We start from the raw sequence: 23,959 nt of genomic DNA on the forward strand, positions 1-23,959 counted from the left end.
CAAAAAAAATGTTTCTTCTTGCTGCAAAACAAAACACCTTTGGATAACTTTCCGCGTCTTTTCCCTTAATTTTTTCCCTGAAGCAAGAACTTTTGCAGCAGATTTTTGAATACCAAACTTGGTCTTGGAGAACCAGAGTGTCGCGATGCTTGTACCCTTTCACGCTTTTGGTCAACATTCAAACATTTGGGGATCCATATTGCAGCAATTTCTCTCATGTCCAAATTGAGGTGAACTATATGATGATCGTGTTTACCTCTTTTGAAGCTCGTTGTCCAAGTTTTCACGGTCTCCTACGAAGGACTTTGATCACCAAGGGTATTGAGCATATCTTCTTAAATCTGGTTACCTCTTAATTCTTTTAAATACAGGTACTTGATGATGGTTCGATACTCCAATGTTTCGATTTTCACAATTTCGGTGGGCATCTTTAATCTTTTAATTTATTGCATAACTCTGGTTCACTTTTTTGACGTCAAACTTTAGCTAGCTAGATGTCAATACATCCTCGTATTACGTCGCCAAGAAATTTAATTTCAACCGAATAATACCAGCTACTGTAAATCAATCAATATAGCTGTAGCTTTCATTTCATATAAAACTGGGAAAAACCGCAATTGGAAACTTATATGTTGAAAGAATTTTGTGGCGAATATTCATCGCGTGCATGTGTTTTCCAGTAGTTAATCGTTCTCAAGATGACCGATAAATATGCTCTAGATGAATCATGCCCATGTCACAGAGACACGCCAAAAACGTATAACAAGTTTTACATTATAACTTTACCACTCCAAATGGATCTTCATTTGGTAATTTCTTAAGTTGTTAGGTAAGGTTAGGTAAGCGAAATTCAGCATTCCAGGGCTAGATCATCCGTCTTATTGGTCAGATCTTACGACTAGCGATTACTCTGTTTCATGTGAAATCTACATTAAAGAAACAAATTTTGAGTATATTGGAGCTGAGAAAGAGAAAGCGGTACTTATTCTGAAGAAACTAACAAACGAAATTTCCCATCATTTTTTCAAACACTAAAACGTTCGGAGGAGTATGTATTGTACATAATTTCTAAAATATTTCACGGCAAGACGCAAAACTAGTAATCTCACAATTAAATCGTCTCGTGATCTATTGAGAATAAAATCAACAAATATGATATATCAACCACGTACTTTATCGATACAATTTTTGATATTTGATTATCACTACTTCAGCATTTATTTTTATTTGTGTTTTTATGAAGACAAATAAATCGTATATCTGACCCGATGTAACCTTGTTAGAACTTCGGCTATTCTTTGGGTACAATAAAGTTTCATTTCTATCTATTTTATATATGACCCTAGCTTGAGAAAAACATCTGAAGCATTCTTTTATTGAAAAGATTAAAACGTCAACTTACCGACTACATGAAGGAATCCAAATTGTGTTTTGGCTGTGACAGTATTTATTTGACACATATACCGTCCTTTATCTTCTTCCTGAACGTTATTAATATGCAAAAACCATGTTCGGTGTTTGTCATGAGTGACACTTATACGGGGGTTTCTAGTTATTACGTGATTATGTACTGTCAAAATGGCCGATTGTTCGAAATGCATCCAAGCCACCTGCAACAATATAATGTAGATTTGAATATATTTCAGTAATTATGCTCAATTTTTTAATTATATGTTATAATTATTAAATTCTCAGTTAATAATTTTTATAAATACAGGGAGCTGAGCATAATATTTCCAATGTATATTATGTATTATAATATTTAAATTGATTGAAAATTCATAATTTTCTATCGATACTTTCTATTTGGGTATGTTCCACATTGAAATATAGAGTTTGAATAAAATAACCGATTGAGAGTTGGTGGAGGATTTGTTTTATTGTAGCCAACGTGTTCAACTGTAAAGGTAGACACACCGAAAAAACTTTATATATTTATATCACTTATTGACTATATTTTAAATAAATCATATATTTAGAAGTTATATTTAGACAACTAATGTGCTTACTGATTCTATTTACTAGCTGCTTTTGACTGCACCTTGTAATAGTTGTAGGACTCTGTGAGTATAACTAGTTTTATAAGCATTCATTGCCAAGGAAAATATAGATTTTTGGTTATCATGCTTAATAGAGCAAAGTGGTTAAATCAACTACCGCTCAATTTTTCTATTCTATTCTTAATGTATTGGAATCATTTCGATAAGTGTAATCCAAAGAATGCAGCAATTTCAAAACACAAATCAAAGTTTGGATTCATTTTTTTAATTATGTCACAAGAAGAACTCATTCATAAGAAATTAAATAATTAATAACATTTTTAAAAGCTATGAACTTTCGAGAGTTGGTATTAATTTCTCTTGAATTTGGCTCAATTGACACTCAAATGATTTATATTGTCTCCTTTTTCTCAGGTCCCCTGTCCGCCTGTCCGCTTGTCCCTTGAATGTGACTCACGCGGTAGACAATTAAAAACATAACCAAATATTTTGCCGTAAAACATTCGGGACAGTTGAACAAGTACGCAAAGAAATTATTCTTTTGCGAGCTTGAAAACTGAATAATTAATAAAAAAAACTGTAAGTAACAGCTACTTTAAGACGAAATATTGTTTGCAGAAGATGTTTTCTCATTGAAAATTGAAATATAAAATTGATAAAAGGTTGATTGTAAATTATGTCAGATAATATAATTTCCAATAAAATTGATGAACTCAAATAAATACTTGAGTGTTGGAAGATCATTTAACTATGTCCATTTTAGTATGTTTATATCTGAGATATCAAACCCTGCACATTCATTTTATGTACATCTTAATATTCTGACGAAAGCTCAGGTTTTTAAAAAAAACATTAAACTACACTACATCAGACTGAGAGTCCGAAGAAAAATCAGCAGAGTGAGTGACATATTTAAACCAACACGATGTTTTAAATATTGATTACGTAATTTTGTACTTTAGTAAAGAGTAGATGAATTAAATATAAGAAAATAGACTGGTCGTATGAATTTATCCTACATGTCAGGATAACCAATTACTAAATATATTAGGAATGAGAAAACAGCAAAGTAATGTTTTATGATTTATTTATCACGGTGGAATGATCTGAATTTTCCAAAATCATCAACAATAAAGCTGTATTTTTGTAGTACAAAATTATTTGAAAATATGTGAACTTTTTTATCGTCAGGCTCGGATTTTTTATTCTTGCTCCATTTATCATTTCTTTACGAGAAAATTCTTATCTTACAACAGCTGTTAGTAAAAAATGGTATAGAAACTTCCATCTTAAAATAGACAAACGTTGATTACAATAAAAACATTTGAACTTCCTAACGAGCCAACTTTGAGGGAGGACTTTTCCTTGATTCACAAGCTGTTCAACTATCGACTGGTCTTCTCAGTTCTCATGTACACTTGTAAGACGATTTTCATGTTATCGATTGCAAGAGAAGAGTACACTGCTAAAACCAAAGAGTTTTTAGTAACAAACTTTCAGCGTTTCAGCTTGCTTTTAAGTTAAAAATGCTTCAAATTATTTTATGAATACAAAATGATAGAAAGAACGTATCATAAATGAAATGCCTTGATATGTCTTCGAAACAAGCTTGATAGTAAAGAGAAATCGCGGTTAATTTCGCAAAAAATACATATGCACGGGGGTATGGGGATACAAAAATATTTATAAACCTGCACGCATTCATGAACGTAATTATTAAGAATTACGTAGTTAAGAAGGCAATATGTATTCAAGGAAGACGATTTGCGGGTGTATTTGAATGTGATAGCCCAATTGTACTATGTCTTTCGATATTGTAGGAAACGTCAGTTGTATGACTTATTTGCAAGCTAGTAAAGGGTCGCCATTCACTGTTTCCGATAGTGAAGGATTAGTTAGATGCGTTTTGTAAATCAGTATCTATCATTACGCCCCTAAAATGTTAGCATAAACCGAGTTTCCTCACGATATGTTGGGATAAGCGCATCAATTGGGTGATATTAATACTTTTGGATTAAGTCTCTTGTAAATTATACGTTATCTTAAATTGAACGATCTTGAGAAACATACAGGATATACGTTTCGATGTACGTTCGTTATCATAATAGTGTTTGCTAATAAATGAAATCAATCAGTTAAATTAAATCCGACAATTAGGATGGGAATCAAATTCTCAAAATTTCAGCATTAATAATTGGAAAAGAATTCCCGCCACAGTATCCAAGTGCATGTATTGCAACCAATACCAACTTTACTTTTCATATTGGTGTAACAAATTATGTTTGTTGATAATTGGAACTTTTGAAATATGTTATAAGGTTATATTATATCAATCATGGGAAACTTCACAGTCAGAATAGACATCACATTTCTCAGGTTTTTATCTTGCCAAAAAAACATTAAGAGATGTGCGTTTTTAAAATCCGGATTTACACAAGCTGTAGCGTACTCTAAATCAACCGGTGAGAAACTCATGTTAAAAGAAATAATTTATTGCGCATTATGTCCAGGCATCCTCTCAAGTGACGTAGTTGCAAGGTCAGTATCTCCTCGCGCCACCATTACGTCTCACGTCTCTGCCGTTTTTGGTTGTACGGTAAAATTTCTTTGTTTGTTATAAGTAACTTTTCCGATTCGTCAGTTTGCTCAGAGCTCAGATATTCGGTTTTTGAATGAAATAAAGTTAATCTGATAAATCCATATACAGTTTATAGATGTTTATGGAGATAGTCAATTGAATGATAAAAGTGCGCGTAAATGGTGTAAGCTTTTTAATGTAGGAAGAACAAATGATGGAGGATGATATGAGTAGCCTACTGTCCTGAAACAACTTGACACAAAATGTGATAAACCAATTCGCTTATAGTCCTGATTTTCATATGGTTTCGGGGCTAGAGATAATTCTTGGAAAACAATAGCAAATCGAAAAAAACTGTTCCTGATTGGTTCAACGGGCGCCAATACTTAATTTTAATGGTTGAAAAGTGAAAAAAATGTTAATATTTCAGTTTATAATACAATTAATGTTCAAAATTTTTTTCGATCCATTTTCAAAACGGTTCTCACTTAAAAATAATTCTCATACATTGAGAAACGAACGTTTGTGTGGTGCATTTTAGTAGGGAAAAGAAGAAGGCAGACAGAAAAAGTTTAAAAGTAGAACCAAAACTTTTTTGTGAAAAAGCAGTTAAATGAGAAATTTGATCAAATTTAATGAAGACTAAAAGTCTATCTGAATAAAATAGACACGCGGTTGCTTAATACTCGTTGGCATTGATAATTCAAACGAATGTTTGGATGTCCTGGTGAGATCGAATGAGATTATTCTGACACGGATGAAGGCTACGGATATACTGATTAATTTACTGTAGCAAAAGGCATCATATACGTAACTAGCACTAGCTCTGTAGTAGTGCTAGTCTCGTTATTTCAATTTGGAATCATCTATGGGTATGAGAACGCTTTCCGTAAGATCGATGCCACTTTCTTTTACAATCGACCTTAAAGGAAAATCCAGAGAAGTGTCTGACGTTGATTAACCGCAGTATGGACAAACTTTTAAGCCGTTTCCTTGAACGAAAGGTGGATGCATCATAATAATCACTACCTTCAAGAAGGTGCCAATTCAGATTATTTGTTTGATTTGATGAGAATTTGACAAAAAATGAAGCTTTTTTATTTCAGGACAATGCTGGTGCAAAAATGTGTGTCTTTTATCACAAAAAGCTTGAAAACGGTTACAAATTGCTCCCTCTTTCACCTATTTTCTGAATTCAACCTCAATTGACTAATTGTTTTACATAAACTAGAAGAAAAAACTCAATGGAAAGAGACATGATTCTGATATTAAACAATCTCACAGAAAAATTTGGTGATCTCCACAACTCTTATTTTTTTGGAAGCCATGAAAAATTGGAGAAAGGTTATACAAAGTATAACGGAGACTAAGTTGAAAATTAAAATTATTTTCGATCCTATATTTCATTCAAAAATTATATATTGACCTTCTCATATACTATTGAGATAATATTTAAAATCTAATTGAAAAATAAGTTGTTGCAGTTCTTAGTTTCACGTATAACATTTTGCCGATTCAGTAAGCATTCATTAAGAAATTCTTTGTAGTCACTACGGCAGGAATCTTGTATTATACGGATGTAATTCATGTAATATACTGTCGTCACAAGTTACCTTTATAATTGCGAAACTCCAGTTAATTGAAAAGTTCCTATGTATTTCATTCTGAATAAGACGCTTAGTCAATTGTGTAAAATTTTTTTCCCAAAATCTCATTTATCCGAATATTCGGGGATGTTTTTACTATTATCTGTGATTAAAATGCTTATTAGATCGATCAAATTCCTAAAAACGGCATTATTACAAGGTTGCTTCTTCAACATAGACATACAGGATATCCCAAGAAAACTTAATGCCTCCAGAATGTATGAAAGTTTTTCCATGCAATGCAAAAATAAATGAGATTTTCCATAAAAAATCTTCTCTCTTATATGTGATATTTTGTATAGATTTTGTAAATAATTTCATTACGACTATATGGAAAAGTTCCCAGTCAAGCCTCACTAAGTGTGTTCTACTGTGGTCTCCAAGATATGTCAGTAGATTCCTTCTGGAGAATTTCAAGATCTAAAGCAATACAAAAGATTCATAATTATATCAGTGAAGAAGTCTGAGATATTAAACTGGTAGTCGATTTTCAGAAAGGTCATTATCCAATCGAATATCATCTTAAGAGGATAGGGATAGCAGAGGACAAGAACTGCAAATTCTGCGAACAAGCTATAGAGACAGGTAGAGCAACTTTTCTGAGAATGTCCTATTTATGTTATGAAAACGCTTTGCTAACTCCAAGGAGAAGTGCCAATATTTTAGGAAGTAGGACATGACATCCTAGAGCCTTCTTTGGGAGGTGTCTACGTATTTTAGAAGCAAAACAATGAGATGTACCACAAAACATCTTCTAGGTATAGGAACAAAATGGTTGAAAAGACAAATGATCTTCCCAAACCATGTGCCATGCCCTTCTTAGATGGAAACCCAAGATTGGATGTTTAAATCAGCAACTGAACCCATTCCTGCACTTTTTAGTTATATGGTAATAAGAGGGCACCGTCTTCAAAAGGTACTGATAAGGAGGTGGATACCTGCAAATCAATATGTGACCTCTGGTATCCTGGAATATCACCTCTACCGTGTTCCTGAAAATTCGCCAATCTAATTGGTTAATTTTGGTCATAGCCCGTTTCTTCACGTTGCCTTCCAACACATGGTCGCGGAAGCAAGCTTGTGATTCTAGTTCGGTGCTGCTCTATTAATTGTAGGCGAACCGTTCTTGTTTTCCCTGTGAGTGAAATTTGTTGTCCTCGAAAGTCCCAGGACGCTTACATGGATCTGCGTGCGTGCCCTGTCTTACTAAAATTCCGACATTTGCTCTTTCTCTACTTCTTGTTAACAATACCTTTCAACAAGTTGATGATCTGGTCCAATTTTTCCTCGTCACCTTGGTTACATCATATTCAAGAGCAGCAGTCTTCTGCTCTGGAATTCTAGTTCCTTGATTTTCTCGTCCATCTGATTTTGCATAATTGTCATTCCATTCTCTATATCTGATTTTAAATATGAATTAAAGATAACGTCAGGGGAATTTCCATTTTCAATGATAAAATATCGGCAGAAATATCGCTCTCTATACTAGAAATATTTTCGTCAATATTAGCTGAAATCCGTTCTTCAAAGTTGCAAGGAATCTTAAGGATGTATGGAATGGATCACGGATAGGTTGCCTTGTAAAAATTAGCCGCAATTACCTGTCACAAATCAAAATTAAAATGCTAGCTCTCAGTCGGCCGCAGCATTAGGGTTGCCAGGTGTAAACAGGTATATTATTGCTAATTAACTACATTCAATGGTTTTTTAAAAATTTTTATGCAAAGTTTTATATACATTTAACATGAAAATCTATGGTTGCCAGTTGCACAATGGCCGCAAACAGAGATTGCCATGATTTTTGTTAACGACTCTCGTTCCAGGTAAGTAGGAGCCCAAGAGAGAAGATTGTTGCATTGTTACGTGCGATGAATAAGGACAAAGCATGGTAGCTACGACACTTATAAAGTTTATGTGCAGTTTAGGCATTTCGTAGTTTACAAAAGGTGAGCACGCCACTTTGTCTCGTTTGCGAAAGGTGAACACTTCGTTTTCAATTTATCAAATTTTGTTTATTGTAGGTATAAGTAACCTTAATTTTGCATAAAAATTTTTAAACAAACGGTGAATCCAGTTAATTAGCAATAATATACCTGTTTACACCTTGCAACCCTAATGCTGCCGCCGACTGAGAGCTGGCAACCATTCTTATTCTGATTTGTCACATCATTTTCTTTCAAATGCTGTAAGATTGACTGAAAAAATATATAGCTGCAAGTCAAAATTAATTACAGGTAATTGCGGCTAATTTTGACAAGGCAACCTATCCGTAATCCATTTCATACATCCTCAAGATTTAAAATTAATCATAAAAAAAACAGATACCTGCAAGATCAACTTTTCTGGCCCAAAAAATACGACCCTTACGTACTTTTAGACGTTACCAAAATAATATTATGATTCCTCTTATTCCACTTTTCAAGTGTATAGATCTTATTCACTTTTTTATTTTGTAATATAATCAATGAAAATTCCTTCCTCATCATTTTTGGGTAAAATTTTTAAGCGATTTAAGAATCCCGTAAAATTTATACATAGCTATGTGATTATTTGCAGATTCTTTATGTTCGCAATGAATCTGTAATTTACCTTATCCAACTACACTAATCACTTACTGCCTATTCAATTTTTTTTCAAATTGTTTTCAACTTCCTGTAAGTTTTTCACGTACGATAATTCGCACATGTTTATTCGCACCAAGTCTTCTTCTTAGTTATTGAATGTTTAACGAATCGTAAGTTCTTCACAACTTGTTACGGATACGTGATGTCATATGCTGCAGAGAAACTATGTTCAATATTCATCAATTTTCTTCATCTACATACTTGTATTCTTTCAATTGGTTAGTTCCGACTTCTTCCATAAGAGTATAATAGTTACAAAATTGTGGAATATCGCTCCGGATGTCATTTGAGCTTCTTTATCTTTTACAATTATCATAACTGAAACTCATACAAAATTGTTTATTTCGAATTCTTTCTACGAATGAACTTATTGTGTGTATAAACCTGGTTGTTCTATTAGTTTTTTCATGAAAACTAAAAGCACTATTATATGGTATGTTAGAGATTTTATTATCCAATATAACTGATCATTAAAACTAATTTATAGGTTCCCAGAAGTAAGAATTTTCCACACTTTGTTTTATAGTTGTGAGAACAGTCATAAGTTAGAGAGAAAAAAATCTGGCGGATAAGGTGACTATTGGAACAGTTTGTACTTTATTTCACCGATTTTCGCGATTACTTTTTGAGCTGTATGAGAAAGCCTGTGTTTTATCATAGTGAAGATAATCTGAACGACTTTTTTTCCATCCCTAATATTTTCTTGTTAGATTCCTGACACTAACTTTTATTAAATCAGTATGTTACTCACTGAATTAATTGATTCGCGTCTCCGTTTATTTAAAACTTAACTTGTCCAGAAGTTTAAATCACATATTCACCCCATATATCAAAGGAATGGTCGGAAGGATATATTGCCATTCATCCACGATTCTATTTAAAATTTCTGTCCAGTGAGGAAGCACACTTTTTGTTAAATCACAATGTAAATAAACAGAATTGCCTATTTGGGATGATGATAATTCACAAGTTTTTGTGAAATGCTATTACACTCTACTAATCGTTTGGTACGTTTTATGAGCCGGTAGTGTGTGTGGCACTTATGTATTTAGGCTGATAGTAAGAAAGTTCTCTACTTGACACCCCGTCAAAAGCTTTCCGTGCATTTTGTTTGGACTGTTGTTTTCATAATGTATGTATGTACCATCGATAAACAAAAATAAGACTACTAAAAATATATAACAGATTGTTTTTATATTTTGTCTTAGAGATACTATAATATTTACCTATACTCGATAAATATAGCAGGTATTTTTTGGAATTTTTATCAAACAGATATAAGATTCCAGATTGCTAACACGCCACATTTACAAAGATATTACTTAATATTTGTATTCTTGCATATTGATAGAGACGTGCATGTTCCTTTTAATAACGAGAAGCATTATCAATAATATTAAACCGTAATTAAGCGTTTTCACGTCAGAGAACATAATTTATTATGTAATTTGTGTGGAACATGCAAATAATAATTTTCACAGAGCACAAATTATGTTTTGTAGAGCATTCAGATTAACGACTGCAACCTGTTGAGTGTAATATATGGGCAGTTTGTAAAAACAATAAATACAGTTGCCAATTGAGCAAAACGTCAAGTTTTCCCAATTTCAACTATTTTGTAGTAATGATTATCCAATATAAATATTTTCCCTCAAAAATTCAAGCTATGAGTCTGAAGCTACTTATTCAGAGTTGAACGCTGGATGTTTCAATGACAATTTCACGGCGTCTTTGCCGCGACGTGCTGCCATCATTGTCGAGGAGTAAAAAGACTTCAAGTAACGCGCGTAAGCTTCAATGCTATTTTACATTACCTTTCAGTATTTATTATCATTTCCTCTGAAGTTTGATTGTTTTCTATTAAACCACATTTTTCTTCTTTTCTTCTACAGGCAGCAAGACATGAATATTTTTCGTATCTAGTAACTACTATGAACAGTTTTCAAATGTCCATATTCTACATAGAGTACAATACATTGATTCTATTGTAAAAGTCGTTGTGTGTCATTGATAATAGACCTTAACCAGCTAACAATAATCTTATCAAGACATATAAATACTTCTATGAAACATACCGTTACAAAAACAAACGCGATCACTCAGCCTCATATTAGGAAGCCTGAGTATATTAGGTTAAGCTGGTAAGTAGGTACAACCTGGACCTAGATTGGTCGTGGTTCACTCGGAGGTCCGAAACCCAATTTATTGTCCTTTATTTTCCACAATTCTGAAGCTTATTAAACTGCTTAGCTTCCCGCACCCTTTTCCCTCTTATAGATTGTTTCTGAATATTTCTAATACAAAAAAATCTATTTCCTCGAGGCAATCTAGTGTGCTGTATCCTAGCATTTGACGTCGTTTTCTATCAAGACAGAGCACTGCCATAGCAGATTGTTTCTTTTCTTACGTTACACTCTTTACAATTTTTGGAGTATTATACCATCCTTTGGTAAGTACTCCATCTCAACAAACTTTACTGAATTTTTATATACTAAAATTCATTACCAAATATGATAGACAATATCTAATGTTATTGATGAAACAAGCAAAATCATTTTTATCAAATATTCGTATTTCAAGCTCATGATATCCTGTGTAGAATATATACACCTATTAAATAATCACTCTGTATATTATCTCATGCATAGAAAAACAGGTAAGGTTAAATAATGTATTTCAAGTATTGTTTCTCAAATCGAGGGAACAACATTTTATAGCAACTACTAGAGAGGTTATCAGCTATCTCATAATTTTCATATTCAGAAATTATCATGTACATGGATAATTACTAGTCTTAACTAATATTTCTTTCGTTCCTCAATCTCAATATAAAGTAAATTCAAGGAAAAACTTTTGTTATCTATATTATAATTAATGACCCCTTCCTAATAGATCTGATGTTTATGTTATTCAAAAGTTAAGTAATGAATTTATCGATTTCCAAATGTACATCTTAGTATAGTTGGTAGGTATATACTGAAAAACAAATATATACTTTCATTGGAGTGTGAGAAATGTCTTAATTTTAGCAAAAGTAGAATGGGCTTTTATCTGGAAAGACGGAATTTCTTTTGGAGGCGGTTGTGAGCACGGACGAGTTGTTATTATAGGTCAGTGTGATGAACTTTCAAAACAATAGCATTTTTACTTGAAGGAGTCTACATTTAAGAGTTCCCTTAAAACCCATTTCGAAATGGAATTAATTATATTAAATTTATATAAAATGACATCTACAGTATTTGTCTTTTCCATTTGACGAGAGAATTTCTAGAATCAAGTTAATTTCAAAGAACGGGGAGAGATATATATGATTCTTTTGGATTGATCAAAAGTGTTAATTGAATAAAATCGTGAGGTCATCACAAATATTAGTTAGATGTAAAAATAACCGTGATTTATTGATATTAATAATATGAACACAGCCTAACAAAGATGTGAAAATTTTCCATTTTCTCAATAATTTCTAGTTGAAAAAACAGAAAAATCTTCTATGGGTCCAAAAATTCCAATGAACTATAATATAATAACATGGAATATCCCAGTTACATAGACATACATATAAGCATATGACGTGTTCAATGCTAGTATTAAAACGACATATATTCACTTGAAATTAGTTTCCTTTCAAATAAGACAGTGGAGTGGTTTCTAGAATATCGTCAACAAAACGCTTAATTGTTATACTATCTAAAATAAATAAAGGTGGTATTGGCTAACACACGCAGTAAGTGCTGTCTTCTAAACAGAATCGCGATCCATCGCAGAATACAATTTTATGCGTTTCTGAATGGCATTAAAAGAGAGACCGAATGCTAGGATGTAGCGATATAGTGCACGCATAGTACGATTTATCTTCCCTTCCAAACCATTGGTCAGCAATTCAACGCGTAGTAGCAAAACTTTCTCGCACAGCTAGTTGTCTGTCTTGACACAGTTGGTATTCTTCGTGTTCCCAAACCATCTTTACAAACCAACATGTCGATAATTCTACCACTATCAAAATCTAGTTTTTGTTACGCTCAATACAAGTAAATAGACTACAAATAACTAACAATATATTCAAAACTAATATTTGTTATGTAATGTTAATTTGGTGTAGCCATAATTTAAAATGATTCAAATACTTTATTTAAAAGTGATTAATTCATTTATGTGGCTTTATCTGACATTTTGCCGACGGTGACAAAACCAGTAAAAACAAAACTTCCTTATGCGAATTTCCTGAGTGTGTGGAAGAAACTAAATGGTAAACAAGGTAGTAAATTATCCTTTACGTTTTATAGATACGACTGGATCGACCATTGTGCTTTTCTCGTAGAGCGTAACACTAACAACTTTATAGACTACTCTTCGTAGCATTTGTTAACTATCGAGTTTTTTAGAAGCCAATACCTAATTTATATCTATTGTTTTCCAATCAAAGAATCCAGAAAAACAAAAATACATATAATACTCGTATGCGTGAACAACAGAACTCACACTAAACTGAAGATAAAATATATATTCGATTAAAAAATTGTTGGAAAAAGTGTATGTTGTACAAATATAATGGGTGTTCCAGGAGTTGATACAAAAAATTCGGGAGTAAGTAGATGACAAAAAAATTTTTTCATAGGACCCCTCTTTTTTGAGTTATAGGCCTTTAAAGTTGTAAAATCGGAACTTAGATATAAGCATATTGTTTTCAAAATTATATATTCGAACATTGAGAATTTTTAATGGATGACTGACTACGTGTGTCCATGTAGTGTATTAGACGAAATAAATAATTCTACACTACTATCTGAAAGCCAGGGGCGGCTCATGCCCAATGGTTAACAATTAACTTTTACAGAGACTATCTATTCAATCTAATGATAACAAAAATAAATATTTCGAACGATTTTTCAACCAAAAGGAACATGCCAAGGAAACCGTTGTCATAAAGAGACTTTCTAAAAAGAAATGATCATGAATCGTGTAGACAAAAAAACTATAATAAATGTTCAAAGAGAGTACCTTGCACTTCTATACATTTCCGGGGTAAACGGAGGGTATTTCTCAGAACTTGGAAGAGGATTCCACGATTCTGCCTCATAGCGTCATAATGCAGATTTATTCTATCGATCATTTCATCCCTTGTGTTTCCCGATGTTGCATATACCAAGCTTTTAAGATATCCCCAAAAAAGTGAATCCATTTTATTTAATTCAGGGGAACGTGATGACCATGCAAATTGACCATCCCGGCCCATCTAACTATAGAAAAAATGTTGTTAAGATGATTTTTTTCATTATTTGGGTAGTGGAGACAGGCTCAATTGTGCATTAACCACATGTCTCTGCAAATGTTTAAAGGAATATCACATGACATGGGTGGGAAATAACTTTGGAGAAATTCTAGGTATAGCTAACATTTCAGGTTATTATCAAAAAAATATGGCCCTACTAAATTATTACCAACTATTCCTGCCCACACATTGACATGAAATCGATGTTGATTCTCCGTTTAAATTGTACCGTGAGGATTTTCATTAGCCCATAAATGGGAATTAATAAAATCGTCTCGTGTGACGCCAGCTTCATTAGTAAACAGTACTTTTTCAACAAATGTATTATCAACTCGTTGTTTATCTAGAAACCATATGCAACACCGTAAAACACAAGGTATGAAAAGATCGATAGAATGAACTTCCATTATGACGCTATGAGGCAGAATATTTGAATGCCCTTCTAAATTCAGTGTGTAGAAGTGCAAAGTACCCACTTCGAACATATATTATATATATATATATATATTTTTTATTTGATAAGTTGTAGTCTAAAATACTAAATTTTTCTACATTTCAATTTTTTCCTTATGTAAGTAACACGATATTCGAGAGTATGCAGTTCAATTAGAAATGTTGTGTTTTAATACCTCTCCTGTAAGTTTTTTCAATAAATAATTACAATTTATGATAATGACATATCTCCTAAACCATAAATTTTATCGCTTTAAACAGGAAGTACCTTTTTGCCGGAAAATCCAGAAAAAAATTAATTTTTGTTATCTTTAGATTGTACAGAGAGTCCCTGTAAAAGTTGTTAACCATTGGCTCCTGGCCTTCAGATAGTGGAACCATATATTCCGTTAAACATACTACTTGGACGTAATCATACATTAAAAATTCATTATGTTTCAATGTATAATTTGGAAAATATACTTAAATCTAAGTTCTGATTCCGCAACTTTAAAGGCATATAACTCAGAAACGAGGAATCGTAGGAGAATTCTTTTTATGTCGGAGCATTATTTTCACGTCTTCTACTCACTCCCGAATTTCTTGCATCAAGTCCCGAAACACTTAGGGTAAATAGCTTATAAATTGAAAAACTGCGAAAATTATGTGCTAAAACTTCAAACATCATAGAGGTCTATATGCTCTACAGGGTGGTTCACAGAAAAGAGTGCACCGCGATGTTTCAATGGATTTAAGGAAATGCTAGAGCACATGAATTTCTGTTCTAATTTTTTCGCCACCCATAATTTTTAAATAGGGAATATATCATTTGTAGCCTTAGAAATACGTTTAGATAGAATATTTGAACATAATGATTGCTCACAAGGTTTTTCATCTTTTCCAGAAGAAGTTTCAATTGATTTGAAGTACAGCACTAAAAATGAAACACCATTCTGATGATTTACTTCCGTTTAATATTTTCAGTCACATCAAAAGTAAAATGAAACAAATTACCTAATGTTACAAAAACAATACGATAATTGTAATATAATGAAAATCAAGCTAATTATTCATGATATCTCAAACATTTTCAATTATTAAATTAACGAATTAAATGTTCAAAATGGTGTCCATTGACTTACATAAAACTGAAGACTCTTCGTTCGAAATTGCGTCAAATACTCAAAGCTTTTCAGGAGTTAATATCTACATTTGTCATCTTAGATTTTTCAAAAAATCGGTTTCGTGCTTCGTAAAGGACGAACCACAGGTGTTTTTTCAATATTACCGTTACATTTCCAGTATTTATTATGAATCGTATTACATTTTACATCATTACTGTTTTCCACTCAATTTAGAAACACCCTATGTACTAACCAAAAACATTAAATGTGTTTGCTGATACTGAAAGTGAAATTGGGAGATGTTCTCACTGCAAGAATTTCGATTATTATAACGGATATACCCTTCGTGTTTCAGTATCCTATTCGACCGGTATTGGCTAAGACTGACAAATTTTCATGATCAGCGAACCATACGCTTGTTGTTCTCCCACCAGATAATTAAACGAAAAATGTGGTACATCATAAGGTGCTCCAATGAAGAAAACTACACTGCATCTCATGCAATGCGATAGTATCGATCTGTGAACTTTTACTATACATTTGGACAGGAGTAGAACTGATTCCTAATGAGATATTGGTTTACCCTTTTGCGAAATAGTCTGTCCTGTTAACTGTATTACAAAGATGGACTGACCAACCGGGTCGTACAACTGAGCATAATGATATGCGGTTCAGTCAAGTAGCTTACATCACTTACGCCAACTTTTAAGCTGGTATGGAAAAAGGGAATACAGGGAAGCAGAATGGCACAATAACGTATTCAGCAACGAAAAGCGAATCTGCTTTGGTACGCTTGACGCCCGTAGAAGCGTAAAACGTGGGATTGATGTACATAACTCTTAGATTGAAGGTATATGTATCACTTGAGGTAGATAATCACCACTTTGTTCATTCGAGGTAGTAAAATATCTCAACTTTATGTTTCACTACCCTATCTATATCTCAATTTTTTTCAATAATACAACATATGGGACTATGCTGCCTTAATGTTTTACACTGGCAAAACTAACACTTGCAAATTAAGTTGTTTGGACGGAGGTTCCACGAACAGATTTTCACCTATCGAACGGGAGTGCGCTTTGTTACAGTCTATTTCAATGGCTTTCAAATTATCAGTACAAATTTTGTTTTTGAGGTGAAAGAACTACCTGGGCGGAAATCATCATAACCGTCTTCACAGTAATCTTCAAAACTCTTAAGCCACTCAAAACAGAAATTTAACGAAAATCTGTTGCTCTATTGTTACAGTAAAACTTTTCCGACTGGACAAAAAAGAGCTGTGCAAATGGAAGCTATACTATTTTGTTCACATTAGCGAGAGGCATAGCATTCATGGTAACAGCTGTCGGTTACTAGTGTTGTGAATTTCTTCTCTTTCTGTAGCACTGTCTATATAAAAGAACACGGTTTTTATCAAAATAGACCAAAATTCATAAACAATTATCAATTATCTGGTAACGAGAACTGTTTCTCTTTCCAATTATAACCTGCTCTCAAATTTTTGAAACATAGCATTTTATCATTTATTTAATTTAAATCAAAATTATACAAGTTTATAACAAAATATTCCCCAGCAGAGGAATATAACAATAGATGTGAGAAATTTAAAATTCAAAAGTCACGAAAAGTTTCTAGAATTCATGTAGAATTCAATGAGCTACCGAGAATAAAATTTGTATTCATGTTTCGCATAAAATCATAAATTATTTTCTGGAGTGGAGTAAAAAAAAATTAACGAAATAATTTGACAATTTGGCAAATTCTTCAACGAGCAATACTTTGATTATTTAGGATGATAGGAAAAGTGTAATTTTTTCAAGAACTTCCAGACAAATACTTTATTTGCTTTGATATCAATGTATTTTGATGATTACTCAACTCCTAGTACCTATAATATATAGGGAGAGTAATAAAAAGTTGCAAAAAATCAATGAAAACAGACAGAGGGAAAACAAAATGAAAAAGTAGATTGACATATCTCTAAGCAATAGACCACTAAGTATGTCGTGCTAATTATATTCATATTAAATCGATATAATGTTTTCAAAAAAAAAACAAAATGTGGCTTTCCAACTATTTTGAGAAAGAAAGATTCCTATTATGTTTCAAATGATTCAAACAGGTTTTTTCTCAGCTTTTTGTCCAGTAATTTTAACTACTTCCACAAATTTATGACGATTCAGTGTAACTTTTAAAGTTACAAGAGAATGTATTTTCAAATATATGTAAGTTGTTTGAACAGAGATTTGCCGCTTGAAAATAAAATATGTTTCCCTTAACTAAAATTGCAATAATACATATAGAAGTTACGATATATGAAGATCTGAGCAACAATTTATATGACTCAAAGATATAATGTTTTTGGTTCACATTCTGTTCTATTTAGGTTAGAATATACATTTTACTTTCAAAGTTCAACTTATTCAACTTTCGACTTTCTTTGATATATTCTGTTTCTTTATAATACTATTTGCTTAAAAATTTAAAGATGGTGGACTAAAAAAATTAAAATCTCAACAGAAAAATTTATAAAATGGAAAATTAGACATAATAAAATTATATCGACACTATGGAAAACATGCATGCTAACTGACAGGTAAGACGCACACAGGTGAAAGATACATGGAAATCTAAATTCCGAGATAATAGGCAGTGCAGGGATTACATTGGAAATAATTAAAACTTATCAACATTACTTAACTAACTTATGTAATTTATTTAATTTTTCTATTACTCAAACTACGCTAAACGAACTCATTTATGTATTCAAAGGACGTTCTCAACAATTCTAGAAATGATGAAACAAAACAAATGAATCAATAGACCTTCCTAAAAGGTTTCAAAAGAAACTATTTTAAAAAAGCGCCTGCTATGATAAAAACTTATATAAGAAATAAACATTAAACGAATTTCGGGAATATCAAACGTATATCAAATGTGCCGTGCCATCGCCGAATTCTAGAATTCCACCATAACTGGATAGGACCGGCCCCACAACCCATATCGCGCACTTAACATTACCACCTCCTTAGATGGATAAACGAGATTGGATGTTAAAATCGGCAACTGGAACTATGCCTGTACTTTCCAGTCATATGGAAATAACACGGCACCGTCTTCATCAGGTACTGATGATGGGGTGGATAGCTGCAAATTAGTATGTGAACCGCGGTATCCTGGAATATCACCGCTACCATGTTCCTAACAACTCGTCAATCCAACTGGTTACTCGTTATCTTGGTCATAGTCAGATTTTTCACGTTGGCTTTCAACAATGGTCGTAGAGGCATTGAAGCTTCCCACACATCGCGGTAGGTGGATTTATCTTGAAACTCATATTTAGCTTGTATCTTTGTACACACTCGTGAATTCTACGACGGCAGGATGATCAGGCTCCTCTCGCACATGGTTCACTCCTTCCTATACATAATGGTCTCCTTCGAACGGCGCTAGTCGATTTTCGTGGACTACTTTCGATTTTTCATTGGGGATATTGCTTATGCGATAGATGACATCGTTGATTACTATTTTGATTAAGTAAAGACCTTCCCAGGATTTTTATAATTTTGTAGTAAATCCCTTTCTCCTCGCCCGGTTGTGCAGCTACACTTTATCCCTCTCTTCAATACCGCCGTATGTGGCTTCCGTGTCATATCATTCAGTCACTTGAAGATTCGAGCGAATAAATTCGTGTATGTCTACCATTCTTTTTCTCAATTGGATCACATAATCTTTTCCCGTTAGGTTTTCTCCAGGTCGACATCCAAATTCTAGGTCACAACGAACCTTCATTTCACGTCCACTTAGAAGTAGGTGTTTCACCGGTGGACTCATTAATAGCGGATCGATAAGCCATTGCAGATAGGTATTGATACTGATCCTAATCTCTCTGGTGGCTAGAAACTACTTTGAACAGATATCTGCCAATGGTCCTGTTCCTTCTCCCTAGCATTCCATATAATTGTGTCAGCTGGTCACAGATTCCCTGAAACACATGGCTCTCGAAGTTTCATCCTTGATCGCTGTGGGCTTCAAAGGGCATACTATATAGGCTGATAAATTCTTTCATCAATACTTCCGCCACAGTTGTGGCCTCTTGATTCGGGATCTCGTAGATTACCACCCATTTTCTAAAATAATATATCACAACTAGGATTTACCACTACTTTTTGTCGTCGGAAATGGTTCAGCGATATCTAAAGCAATCCATTCGAAAGGACTTCCAGCATTATACTGTTTAATAGGTGCCTTTTTCTTACGTTGGGGTGCATTACTCGTAGTGCAAGTCGTACATTTCTTACACCAGTCCTTCACATCTTCGGAGCTGTTCATCCAATAAAACCTTTCACGAACTCGCTGAAGGGTTTTCTCAACTTCCAGATTATCTTCCAATGGACTGTCGTGTAATTTCTTCAGTACCTCGGCTACTCCCGTTCTTTGAATGACTGACTGTCTTCTCTTATCGGCACCATAATCGCTTCCAGGGATTATTTTCAAAAGGTCCTCTTCCTGGACAAGGGAGTCCCACTGAGCCCTATATGCCTTTAGTGCTGGTGAAAATCTTGGCACTTCCTGTCAGGTAGGCCTCCGATTTTCTTTCTTTCATTGCCGAATCATTTTTAGGTGAGGATAATTCTCCTGATCTTTTTGGATCCCTTTGATTCGGATATGTCACAGTGGGAGCAGTCTGCTGGACACGATTGTCTAGACAGGGAGACGGCATTGCGATAGCTGACACCGGCTTGATGCTGTATATCAAAATTGTACATGACTCCTAAATTTGGTAACTATTACTTTTCATCTACTTCCTCTTTCTACTATTATTTGCTCATCAAATGAATGATGTACTTCTACTAGCGTAATCAAAATTTCTAGTATGATTAGAATATATTTGAGAAAATTCAAGTTCAAATTTTCTAACAAAAAAAACATACTGTTTTAGCAATGAAAATTTTTCACGCGTACTGAAAACTTAAGAATAACTTTTGAGAAAATCACGCCATAACTTAACTCATAATAAAACTTTTAAAACCAACCCTACCTCAGCTGTCATGGAATAGTTTTAACACGGCAAGGAAGAAAAATATTAAATTAACGAGATTAATTTTACTCACTAAAAGACTAGTTTAAATAATGATAATCTATCGTTGACAAATATAGTTTCATTTATTTCGTATTTCATTTGCTGCTAATATGTCAGAGGCTTCAAGCGATAAGTTTCTTGAAGAGCTACAGGAGTGCCCATTAGAGATATATGTTATCATTGTTGTCATTCCCAATATTTACTTTCACTTGCCCTAATTGGCTTAATTGTGTTAATACGTACCACAGACAAGAGTATGTAATAAAATGAATGAGTGTAGAAAGAGAAACCAAGTTAGTTTAAGTGCCCTGGGTATACACAGAAATTTATGTAGAGTATCAATTATTTGAATTATATGTAATTTATATAATAGATGCTGATGAAAAAGTATATTGTCAACAATGCAAAGGTAGTTGAACATATATAGCTATTACTTTCTAATGATCATAGTAATATCACACAATGTGGGCGTTTCTAATTTCATCTCATTGCTCCCTAACTCACTGTACATCAAACCCCTCACACTTCACAATCAAATTTGCCGACATAATGATCACGTACTATTAAAATCATCATTAAAAACCAAATGTACAATTATTTACGCCACAAACAGCCTTTCAGATAAATTATTGTTCTCATGGTTTTTGCAACAATTTATAAATTGAAGTACCTTTGATTGTGTGTTTAGATTTCTTAGTGTTCAAATATTTTATGTTAGATTCTGTTAAAACTACAAATGAATATAAAAAATGGGACTTTTCTCTAACACCACCAGAAATTGGAGAAGCTGCTGAAGTTGCCGGAAGTAACATTAGATACCCAATACTTGTTAAACTAATACATAGATTCTTGTGTTGATTATTTTGGACATGCTATATGATTATTATAATTTTCTGTAACTATGTACTATGTTTAAATGAACAATATTATATTGTATAAAATATTTATTAGGAAAAACCTCTACTGCTTCTGATAATATAACACACCAAAAAATAACTTCGAAAAAATATTCAGTAGTCGTGGATAAAGTATTGTATTCTACTCACACATAAGAGTTATAATTCACTCGCTAGCGTTCATAGCAGTAAACTTCACCTCGAGAATGATAACCTCCAATAATACACTCGTGAATAATACATTATTAATTTTTTAAATGTGTGATTGCACTTGATTCAGGATATTCTAAATTATTCTGGAAATTTCAAGAATGGGAAATAATATAATTAATTCTGGGATATATCAAAATGTTTAATATTATTTAAAAATAATTTCACTATTGTGGTATATATTAATACATAAAGTCATATCATAAAATATTATTCACATAATTTTATGGGATTTTGACGAAGAGTGGAGCGAACTGAAACAAGGCAAAGTCAAGAACAAAGAAAAATTTCTAGCGAAAATATTCCGACTGCAATAACATCTGTTCAACGTAATCAATCAGCTGATCGGAGGGAACACGAAAATGGACAATGGCAATAAGACGGCAACAAAGACTTACAAATGCGAGTTTAGAACTCCAAGCGTTGCATGATCTCAAGAAAAAGTACGATGACCATAGAAGTAATTTTATCGGATGTGTGAATACAGTAGGTGAATACTGTAACGTAAATAAGTGAAAAGATGAAATTGCAAGTACGTCTTGTATTATATCATCACAAGTTAACTTATTTCGGGTTAGTACGGTGTTCAAAATCCATGGACAATCACCGAATTTAGTTTCAATTTACATGGATGTAATTGCATCCATATCAGATTACAGCATTAGCATTACAAAATTATCTTAAACGATGAAAGTGAAATTTACGATTACTTTTAAACATGTTAAAAACGACGTTTCTTCGACAATTTAAGCGTAAAGTTACACTCGTAATCACAGACACAGAAATTGCAGTGTTGTGAAATAAGTTATTTGATATTAATTAAATTTTACATAAATCGAGGAATTAGTTTATGCATTCTTAAGATATGAAGATAACACTGTATCACTTTTGAATTGGAAATGCTTTGTTCTGTCTTCTGGGTAGCCACTAAGCCGTGTAAATAAAATATAGTAAATTCTGGGAATTTCCAGCTCCACGGGAGAAAAGAAAAATGTCCATCGAATATTGTTTTGACGAAATAAAATATTAAATCCAAATCTTTGAATTTTTTCAACGATATTTTTCTTTAATCCGTGAAGTAAAAACGTCCCATACAAGGAAGAACATTAATCGTCTTAAAAGCTGACTTACCTTAGTGAAACTTTTGTGTTTGTTCATTAAGGTTATCTCTGCGTTTTAAAAGTGGATGGATGTTTAATATCAATATTATCTTATATTTTGATCTCTCTGTGTGGTTTTGATTCATATGGAGGTATTTTGTATAAAAAAAATCCAATATTTGGGACCAATTCCATATAATTCGACGAACAAAATAAACAAATTTGATTTTACTCTGAATGATCTTAATTCCCTGTACCAGTCTTCGCGGAATTCAGTTCTACTTTTTTTATTCACTGCACTCATATCTCCATCACACTTCATATAGGAATGTCCTTGTATTAGAAATATCACATCAATTGTTTCTAGTCTTCTCGTAACATCAACAACAGGTAGCGAATCAAGATGAAATGTCAAGCTGATCTCTCAATGAATTATAAAATAAGTAATGGTGACGAATTCTACCATTAGGCTGAAAAAAGATGACATTTCGGGAGGTAGCGTTGCAAATGGGTTAATCATGAGTATATTGATATCCATAGCTGATTTCGTACCACGTACAGACCGATGATAGATGCTCAAGTAGCGGTAGGGGTGTGAGGTTGAGCAAGTATTAAAAAAATGAAATAAATGACATCATACTGAGTGGAAAAAAATTGTTAACTGCATCGTAGAGGTGGGATTATGCGTCAGTTTCTCGCGTGAACTTTTAAGAAAAACCTACTATTGTACCTACATAAGCTGATAGCAAGTGGACTAATTTGTTGTCATACCAACAACCACAAGAGATTACTCCGTAGATAACAGCAATTTTCCCTACCATACTACCTCGGCCTCGCTGTTTCATCTCTTTTAGTGTAGGCATGTGACAGCCGATTTATTCTGGCAGTTTCTAAAGGTAACACACAATCTGTGAAAAATAAATTTGTAGCTTGGGACCGTTGAAATAGTTTTCAAAAAAACTTTGAAATTTGGATATTAGGGAACTGTAGCAGTAGG

The 23,959-nt window shown here is 33.1% G+C and overlaps 1 protein-coding gene across 3 annotated transcripts in view; it reads right to left on the reverse strand.

Moving 5' to 3' along the window:
* LOC130903948 (lachesin-like) overlaps positions 1-23,959 on the reverse strand; it is a 343,927-nt gene that overhangs the window by 105,602 nt on the left and 214,366 nt on the right. For all 3 annotated transcript variants that reach the window (XM_057816407.1, XM_057816397.1, XM_057816415.1), the window contains exon 4: positions 1,403-1,610. In XM_057816407.1, coding sequence (XP_057672390.1) covers positions 1,403-1,610 — 208 coding nt within the window. The remainder of the gene's footprint in view (positions 1-1,402; positions 1,611-23,959) is intronic.

This window comes from Diorhabda carinulata, chromosome 1 (genome assembly GCF_026250575.1).
Source record: "Diorhabda carinulata isolate Delta chromosome 1, icDioCari1.1, whole genome shotgun sequence".
Classification (NCBI taxonomy): Eukaryota; Metazoa; Arthropoda; class Insecta; order Coleoptera; family Chrysomelidae; genus Diorhabda; species Diorhabda carinulata.